The sequence below is a fragment of the Coregonus clupeaformis genome, chromosome 10, assembly GCF_020615455.1.
Source record: "Coregonus clupeaformis isolate EN_2021a chromosome 10, ASM2061545v1, whole genome shotgun sequence".
NCBI lineage: Eukaryota > Metazoa > Chordata > Actinopteri > Salmoniformes > Salmonidae > Coregonus > Coregonus clupeaformis.
In genome coordinates, this window is record NC_059201.1 from 58,865,994 (window position 1) to 58,880,844 (window position 14,851).

At 42.0% G+C, this 14,851-nt stretch overlaps 1 protein-coding gene across 15 annotated transcripts in view; it reads left to right on the plus strand.

The window, feature by feature from the left end:
- Nucleotides 1-14,851, plus strand: part of ptprt (protein tyrosine phosphatase receptor type T) — a 449,458-nt gene that overhangs the window by 337,940 nt on the left and 96,667 nt on the right. For all 15 annotated transcript variants that reach the window (XM_041888816.2, XM_041888817.2, XM_041888819.2 and 12 more), the window contains 3 exons: nt 1,140-1,294; nt 11,330-11,407; nt 11,869-11,904. In XM_041888816.2, the coding sequence (XP_041744750.2) occupies nt 1,140-1,294; nt 11,330-11,407; nt 11,869-11,904 (269 nt within the window). The remainder of the gene's footprint in view (nt 1-1,139; nt 1,295-11,329; nt 11,408-11,868; nt 11,905-14,851) is intronic.

Below are 14,851 nucleotides of genomic sequence, written 5' to 3' on the forward strand. Positions count from 1 at the left end.
GCTCGCTCACACACTCACACACACAAACAGCCAGCAATATCAGGCACAGCTCCTTATTGCCACAATTTTAAGACCTGGAAACGTAATTGGAAAAAAGTGGAGGTGCCTACAGATCTGACCCTTCTGTTATTGCTTCTTGACTGAGGTTTCGCCAATGCAGCATTTGCCTCTGTCCTCAACCCCAGCTGCTGAGGAAGCAAAGGACCTCATTTGTTTGCAACTGGAAACAGAGTATTGACTATCATGCCTCCATATTCCACAAGGCCTGCCCTGTTTAAAGACAGCTCATAAATGATAGCATTTCCTAAACTAATTCCGCTGAATACCTTTACCTGCAAGAGATAAAGCATCGACCTCAGTCCTTCCAACTGATTTTAATGGAATATTTATTCATGCAAAGCCACAGTATAGTCAGCAACAGGCCTTACACAGACCTACACCTTCACAATAACACAAGCCTTAAACTTCTGAAGCAAATCGACAAGTATTGAGCTATAGAGCGTACTGCAGTTACTAGTTAATCCCAGCACCATGGAGTCTTTTGAAGTTCTAGAGTGAGGTCTTTATAGAGGTTACATTCTGTAGTCTCAAACTATTCTTTGAAATAGACTGACTAACAGTGAAGTATTTGTTAAAATACCGTTCGAGCTCAAGTAAAATGGTAAGCTACTGTTGCCTTTTATTCCTTCAGAACAGGCAAGTTAAGTTCCTGATTTGTTTTGTTCCACATGGCAAGCTTCTGACTTTGAAATCCACATGTTTCTTAATAATATCATTGAGACATCAAAAAACACGGAGAAAACCAAACAAATGATTGGCCAAATCTACCATCAGTCACTATGACTACAAGGTTTCTGTTCCCCAATCACAGGCCAGAAATAGTGATTTCACCACATGGAATAAATAACTGCAGATTATTGAACAGAATGCATTCTCTTTCGACCTGAAATGCTCCAAAATAGCCCAAATTATTTAGTAAAAATAATACTAGATACTGAACAATGTATAACATGGCCACTCTTCACTTTTTACTCCTTTACCTTTATGTTGTAGTACAAGTCTGTCGTATGATTTCTGTGTACTTCAACTGTGCCATTGTCTCTGAGTGACACTGTGTTTGTTTTGGGTGGTGGCTGAAGGAAACTGGCCAAAAAACAGAAGGAGACGGCCAGCAGCAGCAGCACCCAGAGGGAGATGGGACCGGTGGGCACGGCTGATAAGAGCACCACCAAAGTCAGCACTCTGCACAAGGACGACCCCTTCTCCACCAGCAGCCAGGACATCAACGGTTTCAGTGAGTCAAACAGGACCTACTAACAAGATTGCAAAATTCCCTAAACATTCCCAAAGGTCCTCAGAAGTTTTTCAGAAATCCCGGTTCTGGAAATCCAACTGGGAATCCTGGGAATTTTACAACCCTTCCTACTAGTCTGTACCAATTCCTGTCAGTCCTAGCCTGTTTTTCTCTCCTCTCACTTCCCTCTGTTTGACTTAATCTCTTGATACCCCCTGTTCCACTCCTATTTCTCTAATTTAACGACATGCTGTTTCCTTTGCCTGGAGTTTAATTCTCACTTAATCTCACTATTTGTGTGCTGTTCTGTTTTCTTTGAAGGTTATCTCCTTTAAAGGGAAGTTTACCCAAAATCCATTGATTCCATACATTGAAACTAGTTCAGTGGAGTTTTTCTCCTTTCCCCCTCTCTCTCCCTGTAGTGCTGTAGTGAAACAGCTACAAAAACGGGTCACGTGACTGTGACATTGCTGGATGCAGGCATCACTCTGATCCGTTGCCAGTGAATTCATGAATCAGAAATTAGTTTTTTATTGGAAGTGTGCACCCGAATAAGCTATTTTTGTCAGAAGTACTACCGGTTTTCAGTCAGGAAATGTGTACTTTTACACCTAAAACGGTTGCGATTATTTGTGGCCGACAGCCACAGCATCGGAGATCGGTAACAACTGCACATGTGGGGGAGACCCTGCTACGTAGAAACGTTATAGATATGCCCTTATATGGAGCTTGATGTCACAGATTCAAGTTTTTGGGGGGTGAGAAGGAGCTGGTGCAAAAGTTGATAGAGTTAGGCCTATCGTAGTTAAAGTTAGTTACACAAAGTGGAAAAAGAGATGTCAGTAAGAGTAAGCTGGTTTTCGGTCCTTGGCTGCACTTTATACAGGAAATCAAGGGAAGAAGGCACCAAATGTCACTGTTTTCTGATAAAAGATATGAAGAGATGCAGAAGATGATTAGTAGCAATTCGAAATAGTAAATACGATGTAAATTCTCCTGCAGCCAACCTTGCCTAACTGCGTGTGTGTAGCAAGCACTTCAGCGACAATGCCTATGAGTGCGATATGCAATCTGAAATTATGGGGACAGAACACTGAAGGATACTAAAAGATACAGCTGTTGTTAATGTATTTCCATGGACTGGATCTGGCGCAGTGACAAAATACAAAATACAAAAGCGACAAAGCAAGTGTATGGAGGTACAGTGCATTCAGAAAGTATTCAGACCCCTTGACTTTTTCCACATTTTGTTACATTATAGCCTTATTCTAAAATTGATTAAATAGTTTTTTTCCCCTCATCAATCTATACACAATACCCCATAACTACAAAGCAAAAACAGGTTTTTAGAGATGTTAGCAAATGTATTCAAAATAAAAAACTGAAATATCAAATTTACATAAGTATTCAGACCCTTTACTAAGTACTTTGTTGAAGCACCTTTGGCAGCGATTACATGGCTTGGTTTTGGCTCTGACATGCACTGTCAACTGTGGGACCTTATATAGACAGGTGTGTGCCTTTCCAAATCATGTCCAATCAATTGAATTTACCACAGGTGGACTCCAATCAAGTTGTAGAAACATCTCAAGGATGATCAATGGAAACAGGATGCACCTGATCTCAATTTCAAGTCTCATAACAAAGAGTCTGAATACTTATATCTAAAAATATCTAAAAACCTGTTTTCGCTTTGTCATTATGGGGTATTGTGTGTAGATTGATGAGGGGAAACATTAATTTAATAAATTTTAGAATAGGGCTGTAACATAAGAAAATGCACTGTATAGTGTTTTGGGATAATGTGAAAACATAAATCCACTAATGGTCCCGTTCATAGAGGTTTATGATAAGCGATCAATCAATAAAGTAACGTTTAGCTACTTACTCGTTAGATAACTGTCCATTTGGCCCAGCTGGAACAGGGGTGTGTCTCCAATTTAGTTTTTGGAACACAGATTTTTTTTTTGGGGACACCAAAGTTTATATGGGCAGCAATATGCCCGTGGTCGCAAAAGCAAACTAATTGCTCCTCATCATCATTACCTCATCATCATTACATGTATTCGAAATATCTGCAGCACAAACATTCCTCATTCACCGCATTGGAGCGCAATTACTGCAACTGCATCACCTGTCTGTGTTGATCCTGAGGATGGGTTGGGGCTGTGGTCCAGCTATTGTTACAGCATCGGCTAGAGCGGCGCTCTATCTGAAGCTCAGTTTTAATCGTCAGACATATTTGTAGGTTAGCCCAAAAAAACTTGCATCTGTGAATAAGGGCATAAACTGCAGTTTCTACATAGCAGGGATTCTCCCGAGAGCGCACATGCACAGTTGTTACCCATCTCCGCTGATATAAAATAATCACAAATGTTTTAGGTAGAAAAGTACACTTTTCCTGACTTAAAACTGATAGTACTTTTGACAAAAATAGCTAATTCGGCAGTCCGCTTTCAATAAAACAACGAACTTGTCCACATTTCATGAATTTACTGGCAACGGAGCAGAGTGAGGTCTGCATCCCACAACGGCACAAGTCACATGACCCATTTTTTGCAGCTGTTTCAGTGCAGCACTACAGGGAGAGAGAGGGGGAGAGGGAAAACTCCACAGAACTAGTTTCAATGTTTGGAATCACTTGGGAGTTTCTGGATATTGGGTAAACTTCTCCTTTAAAGTCTCCTTTGCGTCCTTCTTTGGTCCCCACATAATAATTAACTAGGCAGATGTTGGTAGCCTACTGTCATTCTCACTGCCATTACACAATACTGGCCAACCATATTCATTTACAGTGCCACATATGGAGCAATATTTCAGCCAAAAACCATAGTGCACTTACAAATAACAATATCTGAAAATACAACACTAGGGGTGGGTTGCAAACACTTCAATTCAGTGTAATCTGAATCCACCAACTTATTATAGCACTGTATACAAGATTCTTAGGCACCCACTTCTCCAAAAGGATTCCATCTGATTCCAAATCAAGTTACTGTAGCATCTCCACTGAATATACACTTCAGAGAAAGGCGAGTGGCATTTTGGCCATTTTCTCTGAGCTGTAAATGGGGTCCAGCCTGCTGTGTGGCAGCAGTAATTAGGAGGGCCCTCTCAGAAGCTTTTTCTGGAGAAAATGTCACACTGGCCTTTGGGAGGAGATTAATTTGAAATTTCGGGTCAGCTGGAGAAAAAAAGAGTCTCAACTAATATATACAGTAATTGCCTTCACCACACTGCCCATATTTCAGCGCTGCATCTAACCCAACTAAGAAAATGTCCTAGTAGCATTTCAAAGTTTAGAAGAAAGGGAGAATGTGCCATGCAAGTCTGTATTTTGGTGTGGAAATTATCCAACCATTATGTAGAAATTATGTTGAATATAATAATATACTACATTTATCAATCTGACTCCAATATTATGTGATTAAATGCAACAACCCTGTACGACTCTAGAGGAATCTAGTCACGGTAGCAAGCCTTGCGTCACCTCTCAGTATGACTATAATAAACATGTGTCTAACTTGCACTGTTATGCAATTATCAAGAGACTAGATACAAACAGCTAATCCTGGCGACCAACGTTCTAGCATTAATTTATTGAGGCAAGCAGATCAGAGATGTCAAGGTGGTACCCAAGCATGTGTAGTAAAGTGCCTTGCAAAAGTATTAATCCCCCTTGGCGTTATTCCTATTTTGTTGCTTTACAACCTGTAATTTAAATGGATTTCTATTTGGATTTCATGTAATGGACATACACAAAATAGTCCAAATTGGTGAAGTGAAATGAAAAAAATAACTTGTTTCAAAACATTCTAAAAAAATAAATAACGGAAAAGTGGTGCATGCATATGTATTCACCCCCTTTGCTATGAAGCCCCTAAATAAGATCTGGTGCAACCAATTACCTTCACAAGTCACATAATTAGTTAAATAAAGTCCACCTGTGTGCAATCTAAGTGTCACATGATCTCAGTATATATACACTTGTTCTGAAAGGCCCCAGAGTCTGCAACACCACTAAGCAAGGGGCACCACCAAGCAAGCGGCACCATGAAGACCAAGAAGCTCTCCAAACAGGTCAGGGACAAAGTTGTGGAGAAGTACAGATCAGGGTTGGGTTATAAAGAAATATCAGAAACTTTGAACATCCCACGGAGCACCATTAAATCCATTATTTAAAAAAACTGAAAGAATATGGCACCACAACAAACCTGCCAAGAGAGGGCCGCCCACGAAAACTCACGGCCCAGGCAAGGAGGGCATTAATCAGAGATGCAACAAAGAGACCAAAGATAACCCTGAAGGAGCTGCAAAGCTCCACACTCCCCAAACATATGGAAGAAGGTACTCTGGTCAGATGAGACTAAAATTGAGCTTTTTGGCCATCAAGGAAAACGCTATGTCTGGCGCAAACCCAACACCTCTCATCCCAGAACACCATCCCCACGGTGAAGCATGGTGGTGGCAGCATCATGCTGTGGTGATGTTTTTCATCGGCAGAGACTGGGAAACTCGTCAGAATTGAAGGAATGATGGATGGCACTAAATACAGGGAAATTCTTGAGGGAAACCTGTTTCAGTCTTCCAGAGATTTGAGACTGGGACGGAGGTTCACCTTCCAGCAGAACAATGACCCTAAGCATACTGCTAAAGCAACACTCAAGTGGTTTAAGGGGAAACATTTAAATGTCTTGGAATGGCCTAGTCAAAGCCCAGACCTCAATCCAATTGAGAATCTGTGGTATGACTTAAAGATTGCTGTACACCAGCGGAACCCATCCAACTTGAAGGAGCTGGAGCAGTTTTGCCTTGAAGAATGGGCAAAAAACCCAGTGGCTAGATGTGCCAAGCTTATAGAGACATACCCCAAGAGACTTGCAGCTGTAATTGCTGCAAAAGGTGGCTCTACAAAGTATTATGCACGCTCAAGTTTTCTGTTTGTTTGTCTTATTTCTTGTTTGTTTCACACCAAAATATATTTTGCATCTTCAAAGTGGTAGGCATGTTGTGTAAATCAAATGATACAAACCCCCCAAAAAATCTATTTTAATTCCAGGTTGTAAGGCAACAAAATAGGAAAAATGCCAAGGGGGGTGAATACCACTGTTTATAATTACGGATAGACCTACTAAATTATTAACGTATAGTCAATCAAATAATTACTCTGTAAAACGAGCAATGCATTTATTTCAATTCAACTAATATAATATATTAGTCATGAAACAATTAACACTCAAATAATTACAGTGTACATGAAATACATGATACATTACAGAATAACTCAAGAGTAAATGACTCTCACCAATAGGCTAAGACTTCAGTTCAGAATAATCTTTAAAGAGAAAAAAACGGTGTGATACACACATAAGCTTGTTAACAAGTTCTGAAAGTATGAACAAATTCACAGTCCTAAAAAATAATTTTTGTATATATATATTTTTGTTTTTCTCCCCAATTTCATGATATCCAATTACAATCTTGTCTCATCGCTGCAACTCCCCAACGGGCTCGGGAGAGGCGAAGGTCGAGTCATGCATCCTCTGAAACATGACCCCACCAAACCGCGCTTCTTAACACCTGCCCGCTTAATCTGGAAGCCAGCTGCACTAACGTGTCGGAGGAAACACTGTTCAACTGACGACCGAAGTCACCCTGCAGGCACCCGGCCCGCCACAAGGAGTCGCTAGAGCGCAATGAGCCAAGTAAAGCCCACCCACCCAGCCAAACCCTCCCCTAACCCGGACGACACTGAGCCAATTGTTTACCACCCTATGGGACTCCCGGTCACAGCCTGTTGTGACACAGCCTGGGATCGAACCCGGGGTCTGTAGTGACGCCTCAAGCACTGCAATGCAGTGCCTTAGACCGCTACACCACTCGGGTGGCCCACAAATTCACTGTCCTTTGAACCAAATTCAAGCAGAAACTCACACCCAACCTGAATTAACATTGTTTTGCACTTTGCTAGTAAAAACAATAGACAGGAAAACACACCCAGATTTTAATCTAATCAACTCAATTTACATGATAGGAGCACACCTGTGTCGCGGCCTCTTTGATATATCCGCTCTCTGACTAACAAAATAACATTTTCCCTGTAACAATAAATTAATAGCACTTACAGTACTTTTTTTTTTCACCTTTATTTAACCAGGTAAGCCAGTTGAGAACAAGTTCTCATTTACAACTGCAACCTGGCCAAGATAAAGCAAAGCAGTGCAATAAAAACAACAACACAGAGTTACATATGGGGTAAAACAAAACATAAAGTCAAAAATACAACAGAAAATAGAAAATATATATACAGTGTGTGCAAATGTATCAAGCTATGGAGGTAAGGCAATAAATAGGCCATAGTGCAAAATAATTACAATTAATATTAACACTGGAATGTTAGATGTGCAAGAGATAATGTGCAAATAGAGATACTGGGGTGCAAATGAGCTACATAAATAACAATATGGGGATGAGGTAGTTGGGTGGGCTAATTTCAGATGGTCTGTGTACAGGTGCAGTGATCGGTAAGGTGCTCTGACAACTGATGCTTAAAGTTAGTGAGGGAGATAAGAGTCTCCAGCTTCAGATATTTTTGCAGTTCGTTCCAGTCATTGGCAGCAGAGAACTGGAAGGATTGGCGGCCAAAGGAGGTGTTGGCTTTGGGGATGACCAGTGAGATATACCTGCTGGAGCGCATACTACGGGTGGGTGTTGCTATGGTGACCAATGAGCTAAGATAAGGCGGGGATTTGCCTAGCAGTGATTTATAGATCGCCTGGAGCCAGTGGGTTTGGCGATGAATATGTAGTGAGGACCAGCCAACAAGAGCGTACAGGTCACAGTGGTGGGTAGTATATGGGGCTTTGGTGATAAAACGGATGGCACTGTGATAGACTACATCCAATTTGCTGAGTAGAGTGTTGGAGGCTATTTTGTAAATGACATCGCCGAAGTCAAGGATCGGTAGAATAGTCAGTTTTACGAGGGCATGTTTCTTAACTTGGCTTTCAAAAACTTTCAAAAGGCAGGGCAGGATGGATATAGGTCTGTAACAGTTTGGGTCTAGAGTGTCACCCACTTTGAAGAGGGGGATGACCGCAGCAGCTTTCCAATCTCTGGGGATCTCAGACGTTACGAAAGAGAGGTTGAACAGGCTAGTAATAGGGGTTGCAACAATTTTGGCGGCTAATTTTAGAAAGAAAGGGTCCAGATTGTCTAGCCCAGATGATTTGTAGGGGTCCAGATTTTGCAGCTCTTTCAGAACATCAGCTGTCTGAATTTGTGTGAAGGAGAAGCAGGGGGGGGGCATGGGAAAGTTGCAGCGGAGGGTGCAGAGCTGGTGACCGGGGTAGTGGTAGCCAGGTGGAAAGGATGGCCAGCCGTAGCAAAATGCTTGTTGAAATTCTCGATTATTGTAGATTTATCGGTGGTGATAGTGTTTCCTAGCCTCAGTGCAGTGGGCAGCTGGGAGGAGGTGCTCTTATTCTCCATGGACTTTACGGTGTCCGAAAACTTTTTGGAGTTAGTGCTACAGGATGCAAATTTCTGTTTGAAAAAGTTAGCCTTTGCTTTCCTAACTGCTTGTGTATATTGGTTCCTAACTTCCCTGAAAAGTTGCATATCGCGGGGGCTATTCGATGCTAATGCAGTACGCCACAGGATGTTTTTGTGCTGGTCAAGGGCAGTCAAGTCTGAGGAGAACCAAGGGCTATATCTGTTCTTAGTTCTGAATTTTTTGAATGGGGCATGCTTATTTAAGATTGAGAGGAAAGCACTTTTAAAGAACATCCAGGCATCCTCTACTGACGGAATGAGATCGATATCCATCCAGGATACCTGGGCCAGGTCAATTAGCAAGGCCTGCTCGCTAAAGTGTTTTAGGGAGCGTTTGTCAGTGATGAGGGGTGGTCTTTTGACCGCAGACCCATTACGGACGCAGGCAATAAGGCAGTGATCGCTGAGATCCTAGTTGAAGACAGCGGAGGTGTATTTAGAGGGTAAGTTAGTCAGGATGATATCTATAAGGGTGCCCATGTTTACGGATTTAGGGTTGTACCTGGTAGGTTCCTTGATAATTTGTTTGAGATTGAGGGCATCTAGTTTGGATTGTAGGATGGCCGGGGTGTTAAGCATATCCCAATTTAGGTCACCAAGCAGTACGAACTCTGAGGATAGATGGGGGGCAATCAATTCACATATGGTGTCCAGGGCACAGCTGGGGGCTGAGGGGGGTCTGTAGCAAGCGGCAACAGTGAGAGACTTATTTCTGGAAAGGTGGATTTTTAGAAGTAGGAGCTCAAACTGTTTGGGCACAGACCTGGATAGTATGATAGATCTCTACAGTAGATTGCAACTCCACCCCCTTTGGCAGTTCTATCTAGACGGAAAATGTTATAGTTGGGGATGGACATTTCAGAATTTTTGGTGGCCTTCCTAAGCCAGGATTCAGAAACTGCTAGAACATCAGGGTTGGCGGAGTGTGCTAACGCAGTGAATAACTCAAACTTAGGGAGGAGGCTTCTGATGTTAACATGCAAAAAGCCAATGCTTTTACAGTTACAGAAGTCAACAAATGATAGCTCCTGGGGAGTAGGAGTGATACTGGGGGCTGCAGGGCCTGGGTTAACCTCTACATCACCAGAGGAACAGAGGAGGAGTAGAAAAATAAACACATCCAAATGTATAGTTCTTTATGAACTCTTGGAACAATCCAAACATGACAATTTAATTCACACAGTAACATTCATTTCCTCAATAAAAGTTTTCATCAGTCTTCACACCTCCAACGTTGTCCGTGCTCCCAGGGTTCTGTGGGAACGTCCCTCCCCGGAGAAAACCACAAATAAGGTGTGTTTGACCCCTGTGATAGCCCACAAATGATCAGCCATCCAAATAATGTCATAAATTGTGATTGAGTCATCACGCTGGGTCTCAGCGCCCGCAAGTCGCTAGTCGCAAGTATCTCATCTTTCCACTACAAGTCCATCATGAACTCTATTTTCATATTTTGGTTGTCATGCAAATTCCCAGAACGTCCAAATTCTTATTTTGTTTTCTGATATCATTTTTGTTAAAATCCGTACTTTTCCATCTAATTCAGTCAATATATCAATGACGAACAGTCTCTTGAGACGTGACAAAAAAAGTCCCTGCTCCATCACATACATCTATGTATGCAAATCCTCCAACACAGAATGTTCTCCCTCTCATATCAGTGTTCTTCCTGTACAACACCTTGTTCATTATTCCTCCCTATCATTATTTATCTATTAATGTGGCCATCAGAATAGGACAGTACGGGGGGTGTTGGGCACTTGTTATACCTAATGAGGCAGAGAAAAATGCCAGCGCAGCATGGAGATCTAATATTTACACTGATACAGGCAAATAACCTTTTCTATTATTGCATTCTCGTGAAACATCCTTTGCTAGTATCTAGGCTAAATTGCTGTGAAAGCACTTTTCACATGCAGGTAGAAGTATAAAGTTGACTATATTAGCATACAGTATGAATAAGGGTTAGGGTTTATATTTGAGCAGAGGATATACTCTGTTGCGCATTAAAATGTAAAGTACTACATAGCCATATCTGCAATACCTTGTGGCACACCTGAGCACATGATCAGAGTGAGATGAAGGAGCTAGCCTGTGGGGAAATGGTCTGCATAGCAGTATGTAATATCACATGTTGATTACTGTAGAAACTCCATGTGTCAGAATCGCATGGGCATTGTTCAGTGTTTCATGTAGGATAGGGCTGGTAGTGTGAGTTGTTGAAAGGGAGAACTCATCTCTTTCACCGTTAGGTGGCATAACGTGCACCCATCCAGGTCTGTTCACCTGTGGTACATTCTCTCTGTCTCACTGTATATCTCCTTTGTGATAGTTGGGTAATGTACTGTAGATTCACCTTATTTTAGTTTGATACAGACCCATCTTGTTTCTGTTTAGAGATGGTGTCTGGATATTGCATCCTGTTTGCCTATCTGCTGTGTCTTCAAAGTCTTTAACATCTCCTTGTGTTTCTCCCCTCAGCTTCCCCCTCTCCCTGCTCCTTCTCTCTGCAAGGAAAAACGCTGCAAAGCAAATCCCTCTTGAATTCCTACTACTCAGGTACAGTCATACCACTCTGAAGAAGCCTGCTTTGTAGTGAATCTACATAAGGCAATGCCATATTGCTCTTTCAGGTCTCTTCAAAGTAGAACATGTTGAGAAATCAATCTATAGGCATTTTCTTAGGTGGAAATTGTTTGTTGCTTGGAGAATCCATATTCGCAGGTTGGCATTTATTGTCATGAATCTTGGCCTGGAGGCAGCTCTCGAGAGTGGTCACAAGCTGGCACAGCCACAAAGTCAATAAAATCTGATTTTAAACCTAACCTTAACCACAATGCTAACCCTAATGCCTAACCCTAACCTTAAATTAAGACCAAAAGCACATTTTTGTTTTCATGAATCTTTACGATATAGCTAATTTTGACTTTGCAGCTGGCCCAGGGCAAGATTCATGACAATAAACTTCAAGGTGCTCCATATTCACTGTCTTCTTCTTTCCCTGTGTCGTTACCCTCTAGTGTCGAAGGAGCCAGTCCCTGCAACAGCATCAATTGGTAAGTATCTCCTCTCCATCTATTCTTGCTTCTCCTTCCATTATCTTGCTTTCACTTTTCATAGGTGTTGTTTAGATGCCTGGTAATGGATTTAACATACACAAATTCAATCCAAACATGTTGTTCACTTATGTCAAATTGAAGACCATTCGTTGAGATAATAAATCAAACCAAACAGCATGTTAGCAGGATTCTACAAAGATACAGTAACGTACTATCACTACTTATGCAACACAGACAGCACTCTCCCAGTGTCAGGCCATGGCCATGCTGCTGGCCCAGGGCAGCCTGGGAAAGGTCTAATGGAGGTCTGCTGTGTCATGATGATGGCACTGCCAATAATTACATTACATGCAGAGGAGTGTGATGAGAATCACATATAGTGTTTTGCAACCGGTTGAATACTAATGCTTAGATTTGGGAAAGCTTTGAGAGCAACAGCACGGATCAGATCTTGCCCCTTCAGTTTACGCACGGCCAGATTGAAATGCCAAATCCATTTCCGACATATCCTTCTCGAGGCAGATTGACCACCTCTTTGCCAAGTATGTCAAGTGTTTTGGTAGAGAGTTAGCTCCACTCTCAGCTGTTTCTCCTCAAGTCAATTGGTAGCATCTCTCTCCAGTTTATTGGTTTATGTGCTCCAATTCTAGTAGGTTGTTCACAGATTTCCCACCTGCCAATGGTCAGCACCTGGCTTCATGGTAGGTATTTTGTTTGGTCTAAGTCCAGTTTTTGTTGATTACTTTTGTTTAATGGGGCACATGTTTTGTTTTGTCTGCGCCCCTGGGATCACAGAAAGGTACTGTAAACACACTCTTTGATCTTGAGGTCTGTAAAATAGACTTTCCACTGACCTGTGGATGTTCAAAGGGAAGGAGTGGAACTCAGCTGGGTCCTGAAGATGTTTTACTTTTTCAGTATTGTTACTCCCACTTCAGAAGTAGCCCTCGGAGCCCTCATTCTCAGAACCTCGTATTTTACACATTCAGTATTGTTACTCTTGCTTTAAAAGTAGCCCTCTGAGCCCCTCATTCTCACAATCTCGTGTATTCTAAATGGTATCCCCTAAGACTCCTAGAGAGTCCTTGTTCACCCAATTCACAGCCACCAAGTGGGACTACCTGTACTTTGATTGTGATTTTAATTTATTCAAGTGTTTATATTAAAGTCACCACTTATGTAAGGGACAGGGAAGGTCTGGGCCCGCCATATATCCTCTCCTCCATAGCTGGTGGGAGTCAAAGTATACCTTTCTCAAGCACTGTTGTTGACAGAGAAAATCACAGTAATGGCCGACAGACCCCCTTCTTTACTGGCCGGGGGAGAGAGCGCCAGCTCTCAGCAAACAGAGCCCAGGCAGGGGGAAAAGAGCCTTGTCAAACATTACAGGAGGCAGGGGAAGGTAGGCAAGCAAGCAAGTCCAAAGCGTCTGCAGCATTTATTGATTTCAGCAGTACATTTGTGCTGCGAGACATCTGTAAATTCCCCATAGTACATGCCATAATCAGCTAGTTTCACAGTCAATAATTTAGCTTTGCCTATTCATTCTAGCCTGACAGACTACCGCCAGGCGAAAAATGAGAATAAATAGAGATGAGATGGAGAGGGAGAAGCAAGAGGTCTTAGTGTGGAGGAAGGAGCTTTGGAAAATCCATGCTCTCATGCAAAGCTAGGCTTAGCTTCCTTTGTATATCAGTCTGGGTTTCGATGGCTCAGGTGTTTCTTTGCGATGCAAATAGGCATATTTTTTTTATCGTTACATTCCAATCAGTGATTGACCATTCTTTTTTTCTCAGACAATGAATTTAATTCACTGTCTGAGAGAAAGCATAAGATCACAGCTGTTTCATCTGCATGCACATGCTTAGCTAGTAGTAGTGTGGCTTTGAGTCAATTCACTTGATATTGATCATACAGTGCCTTGCAAAAGTATTCATACCCCTTGGCGTTTTTCCTATTTTGTTGCATTACAACCTGTAATTTAAATTGATTTTTATTTAGATTTCATGTAATGGACATACACAAAATAGTCCAAATTGGTGAAGTGAAATGAAAAAAAAAACTTGTTTCAAACAATTCAAAAAAATAAATAATGGAAAAGTGGTGCGTGCATATGTATTCACCCCCTTTGCTATGAAGCCCCTAAATAAGATCTGGTGCAACCAATTACCTTCAGAAGTCACATCATTAGTTAAATAAAGTCCACCTGTGTGCAATCTAAGTGTCACATGATCTGTCACATGACCTCAGTATATATACACCTGTTCTGAAAGGCCCCAGAGTCTGCAACACCACTAAGCAAGGGGCACCACCAAGCAAGCGGCATCATGAAGACAAAAGCGCTCTCCAAACAGGTCAGGGACAAAGTTGTGGAGAAGTACAGATCAGGGTTGGGTTATAAAAAAATATCAGAAACTTTGAACATCCCACGGAGCACCGTTAAATCCATTATTAAAAATTGAAAAGAATATGGCACCACAACAAACCTGCCAAGAGAGGGCCACCCACCAAAACTCACGAACCAGGCAAGGAGGGTATTAATCAGAGAGGCAACAAAGAGATCACAGATAACCCTGAAGGAGCTGCAAAGCTCCACAGCAGAGATTGGAGTATCTGTCCATAGGACCACTTTAAGCCGTACACTCCACAGAGCTGGGCTTTACGGGAGAGTGGCCAGAAAAAAGCCATTGCTTAAAGAAAAAAATAAGCAAACACGTTTGGTGTTCGCCAAAAGGCATGTGGGAGACTCCCCAAACATATGGAAGAAGGTACTCTGGTCAGATGAGACTAAAATTGAGCTTTTTGGCCATCAAGGAAAACACTATGTCTGGCGCAAACCCAACACGTCGCATCACCCTGAGAACACCATCCCCACAGTGAAGCATGGTGGTGGCAGCATCATGCTGTGGGGATGTTTTTCATCGGCAGGGACTGGGAAACTGGT